This window comes from Nansenia antarctica, assembly GCF_963989245.1.
Source record: "Nansenia antarctica genome assembly, chromosome: 16".
Classification (NCBI taxonomy): Eukaryota; Metazoa; Chordata; class Actinopteri; order Argentiniformes; family Microstomatidae; genus Nansenia; species Nansenia antarctica.
Genome location: NC_137686.1, coordinates 6956337 through 6961336, shown reverse-complemented (window position 1 = coordinate 6961336; position 5000 = coordinate 6956337). Strand labels below are relative to the sequence as shown.

Sequence of the window (5000 nt, the reverse complement as noted above, 5' to 3'; positions counted from 1 at the left end):
CGGTTTCCAGGCCGAGACGCACTGCGTGGAGCTGGCGGACGGCACGAGGAGCAAAGGGGTCGCAGAGCGCAGAGGAGATGCGGAGGTGTGCTTGATGGACAGCCGAGGGAGGCGACTGACTACAACGCTGCGAGGGGCGCTGTACATCCCCTCATTCCCCCAGGACATCTTCTCTGTGAGAGCAGCCACAGACACTGGGGCAACTGTGATCTTCAGAACAGGAGAAGACATCCTACAGCACAGAGACGGTACTGCATTTCACATCCATGAGCATAATAGACTATATTATTTGCCCACAGTGGATGACCAATGTGATCAAAGTAAGAGCTGTTTTGATCTAAAGACATGGCATGAAATTCTAGGACATTGTAATTTTGAGGATGTTCTGAAACTCCAGAATGTTGTTGATGGTATGTCAATTAAGGGAAAAATTGATAAGTCTAACCTGAACTGTGAAGTGTGCACTCGGGGAAAGTTTGTACAGAGCTTCAACAGGAAGCCTGATAGAAGGGCCAAAAATGCTCTAGAGTTGGTGCACACAGACCTAGCGGGTCCAATTGACCCAGTGTCCATAGATGGACATAGATTTGCACTTTCGTTCACAGATGACTATACTAGTACTGTGTTTTTCTACTTTCTTAAGCACAAGAGTGATACTGTACAGGCGACAGAGCAGTTCATAGCTGACACCGCCCCGTATGGTAGGATCAGACGTATCAGGTCAGATAATGGTACTGAATTCACAGGGAAAGAGTACCAAGGGCTACTGAGAAGAAATGGTATCAGACATGAGACATCATCTCCATATTCGCCACATCAGAATGGCACTGCAGAACGCCAGTTTAGGACTCTCTTTGACATGGCTCGATGCATGTTATTAGAGAGCAAGCTACCCAAGGTGTTATGGCCTTATGCAGTACAGACTGCATCTGTAGTGAGAAATAGGTGTTTTAACAATCGCACAAAACAGACACCTTACATGATGCTGACAGGGAGATGTCCCAATATGTCTAGGATGCAGAAGTTTGGAACGGTGTGTTATGCCTACAAACAGGATAAGAAAAAGCTAGACCCAAGGAGTGAGAAGGGCTTCTTTGTAGGGCATGACAAGAAAAGCCCAGCTTACCTGGTTTTCTATCCTGACAGTGGAAAGGTGAGGAAGCACAGACTGGTCAGATTTATGCCAAAGACGATGGGTGAGCAGCAGACACAGACTGAGATATCAATAGATGATGAGGACTGTGATGTGCCACAAAGGGCCAGCACGACTAAGCAAAGGGACGCGAGTCCAAAGACAGCTGAAGAGCATATTCCTGTGACCAGGCCCGAACAGGTGCAGACTAGGGAGAAACAGGAGTCTCCACGCTATCCTCCCAGGGAGAGGAAGAGACCTGATTATTTTGGGGACCGTGTCTATGAAGTAGGAAGTCAGGACCAGGCACAGGTAAACATTGATTACTGCTACAGAATGTTGTGTAACGTACCTTTGACCTACAGTGATGCAGTGAAGTCACCCAAGTCTAGAGAATGGGTCAGTGCTATGGACGACGAAATGCAATCATTGAGAGAGAATGGTACGTTTACTTTGACTAACTTACCCCAGGGCAAAGTTGCAGTGGGGGGCAGATGGGTGTATACAATCAAGAAAAATGCAGATGGTTCAGAAAAATACAAAGCACGCTATGTTGCAAAAGGCTACAGTCAGAGAAGGGGTGTTGACTATGAAGAGACCTTTTCTCCCACAGCCGATTTAACCAGTGTTCGAGTGTTGATGCAAAAAGCAGCACAGGAGAATTTGATTTTACATCAAATGGATGTCAAAACTGCCTATCTTCATGCACCGATAGATTGTGAGATATACATGGAACAGCCAGAGGGTTATGAGCAGACATCTGGCACAGAGACAGTGGTGTGTAAACTAGAGAAGTCACTGTATGGTCTAAAACAGTCTGGCCGAAATTGGAACCATTTATTACACGACTATCTAATGGTGAATGAGTTTGTGCAAAACCCTGCAGATCATTGTGTATATACTAAAGAAACGGAACATGAGAAAGTGATCATGATTATATGGGTCGATGATTTGGTTATTGCTGCCAGTAACGAGAATGCACTGAATGTTGTAAAAGAGATGCTCTCAAAGAAATTTCAGATGAAAGATATGGGCAAATTGACACATTTCCTGGGAATCGATTTTGAACAGTGTGATGGATGTGTAACAATGTCACAAAAGCAGTGTGTAAAGAACATGCTAGAGAGGTTTGACATGCAGAACTGTAAACCCCGATCGACGCCTTGTGAGCAGACACTCAATTACACTGAAGGGGCAGGATTAATGAGTGATGTCACTCGGTACAGAGAGGTCGTCGGTAGCCTCATCTACCTGACTATGTGTACTAGGCCAGATCTTTGTTTCATAGTGAGTAAACTGTCCCAGTATTTTACCAAACCAACCGAGGAGCATTGGGCCACTGCCAAACATGTATTGAGGTTCTTAAAGGGCACCAGTGATAAAGTGTTGTGTTACAAAAGGTGTAACTCTGATTTGAGATTACAGGCTTTCAGTGATGCTGACTGGGCAGCAGATGTCACAGACCGTCGTAGCACAACAGGTTACTGTGTTAGTCTACATGAGAATGGTCCATTGGTCTCATGGAAGACCAAAAAGCAACCAACGGTGGCGTTGTCCACATGTGAGGCGGAGTACATGGCATTAGCTGCAACCACCCAAGAGTGTTTACACCTGACTCAACTGTTGACACATATGGATGCATGCAAGTATGCACCACCCATTGTCCATGAGGACAATCAGGGAACGATTGCATTAGCTAAGAACCCAGTCCGCAGACAAAGATGCAAACACATAGATATAAAGTACCATTTCATCAGGTCTACAGTACAGAATGGACAGATCTGTTTGCAATATTGTCCCACAGATCAAATGGTGGCTGATGTGTTTACCAAACCAGTAACTAAGGACAAATTGGTTAGGTTCACAAAGGTTATGTTTGGGAGAGAAACCACATCAGTGTGAGTAAGGACCAAGCGGTCAATTTTTTGTTTTGGTTTTCTTGCTTTATTTTTTCAAAGTGTTATAAGAGAATACCAGTGAAAAACTGAAGACTGTTTGTAAATGATGATGATGATGATGTATATTCTTGTTTCACAGGAGAGGAACAATATCAGTGCCAGCTTTTGTTTGTTTGATTGATGGAATGACAGCCCGAAAGAGTGTTATGGAAATTGTAGGCTACTGATTGTTATTGATTTGTTTATTTTTCTCTCCATCTTGGTCAGGTGAGAGCAAGTGGGGGTGTTGACATGAGTGTGCTCTCCAGTCATCCCTATCCCAGTGTGAGTGGGGCATAATTGGTTGATTGACACCAGCTGTGTGACATGAATGATTGAGCCAGCTGATCCTATATATGTGACCATTCCCACAATAAACGTTGCTTCCTTGATAACATGAACCCTGTCTGACAGCGTATGATTCCTCCGTTCAGTGTGTAGTCCGATCGTTATGGTCTTAGCCAATACGCAATAACCAACGTTTAACACAACGCAATGGATTCGGTGAGTAATCCCCACTGCTACCTAGTTAGTGTCGAAATAGTGAGGATTACTCACCGAATCCATTGTCCAACAACGTTGACATTTATTCAAATCTTTCACAATAAAAGTCTTCGCTGTCACACATACGACGTCGAATTCACGGTAGAAACACACGGGCCGGCCAATCACGTTACCGGAGTTGGTGGAGAATTCGTACGGGGCGCTGAAGTCCCCGTAGCCGGCGGCGGTGCGAGCGCGCACGTGAAACACGTACACGGTCAGGGCGCTGAGGCCCGCGATGTCAGCGCTGCGGGACAGGGTCCTCATGATGCGGTAGGACCTCTCCTTCTGATCCTGGTCGGAGAGAGGGGGGGGAGGGAGAAAGAGAGGGGGGGAGGGAGGGAGAGGGGGGAGAGAGAAAGAGAGAGAGAGGGAGAGAGAGGGAGAGAGAGAGAGAGAGGGAGAGAGAGAGAGGGAGAGAGAGAGAGAGAGAGAGGGAGAGAGAGAGAGAGAGAGAGGGAGGGAGAGAGAGAGAGAGAGAGAGAGAGAGAGGGAGAGAGGCCGTATCAGTGCCGTACCAAAAAATCTGCTTCTGTCATCAACAATTAAGCCCCACAGCGGGTATCCTGCCTACATACACATTTATGCTATCGATTTTCCTCCTTCATGTAAAAAGCATAAACAACGTCGGTATCGATTCCACGTTGGAATGTGGTCGGATGGCATTTTCTGCGCGGTTGGTTACGTTTAGGAGGTCATTCCGACCCCCCCCCCCCCCCCCCCCGTGAATGGAATGTGTACGTTTCTAGAATTGACAGAACCTGTTGAACGAGGACACACACACACACACACACACACAGGAGGAGGGAGCTCTCTCACCTTCTCGTAGTACTTGACCTCGTACTCTAGGATCACCCCGTTGGGACGGACCGGCTGTTGCCACGACAAAGCCACGCCGTGCCTGGTGACATCGTTGGCGAGGATGGACGTGACTGGGGAGGGAGCTGAGAGAGAGAGAGAGAGAGAGAGAGATGTAAAAACAATTAAAACAGTTAAAGTACAACAAACACAGTAGATTTGTTAGCTGTTGTGACAGTAAAGGGACGTCCAACGGTGTAAAACCACCATAAGACTGTAATCATTTCAGTTTAATCAATTATTTATTCTAGTATACCTTTAATTGTATATCATTACATTCTTTTTGTTTTTGTTTTTATCTTCACACTTGCTTTGGCAATGTAAATGTATGTTTTGTTTTCCATGCCAATTAAGCCCTTTAAATTGAAATTGAATTGAGAGACAGAGTGAGAAAGAGAAAGAAAGGGAGGGGGGGAGAGAGAGAGAAGGAGGGAGAAGGGGGAGGGAGAGAGAGAGAGAGAGAGGGAGGGAGAGAGAGAGAGAGAGAGAGAGAGAGAGGGGAGGGGAGGTACAAAAACTGAAGTCACACC

The 5000-nt window shown here is 46.1% G+C and overlaps 1 protein-coding gene across 1 annotated transcript in view; it reads right to left on the bottom strand.

The window, feature by feature from the left end:
• Positions 1 to 5000, bottom strand: part of LOC308171711 (ephrin type-A receptor 4-A-like) — a gene marked incomplete at both ends in the record, with an annotated part of 26177 nt that overhangs the window by 10954 nt on the left and 10223 nt on the right. The window contains 2 exons of the mRNA XM_080546583.1: positions 3747 to 3906; positions 4432 to 4556. Coding sequence (XP_080402709.1) covers positions 3747 to 3906; positions 4432 to 4556 — 285 coding nt within the window. The remainder of the gene's footprint in view (positions 1 to 3746; positions 3907 to 4431; positions 4557 to 5000) is intronic.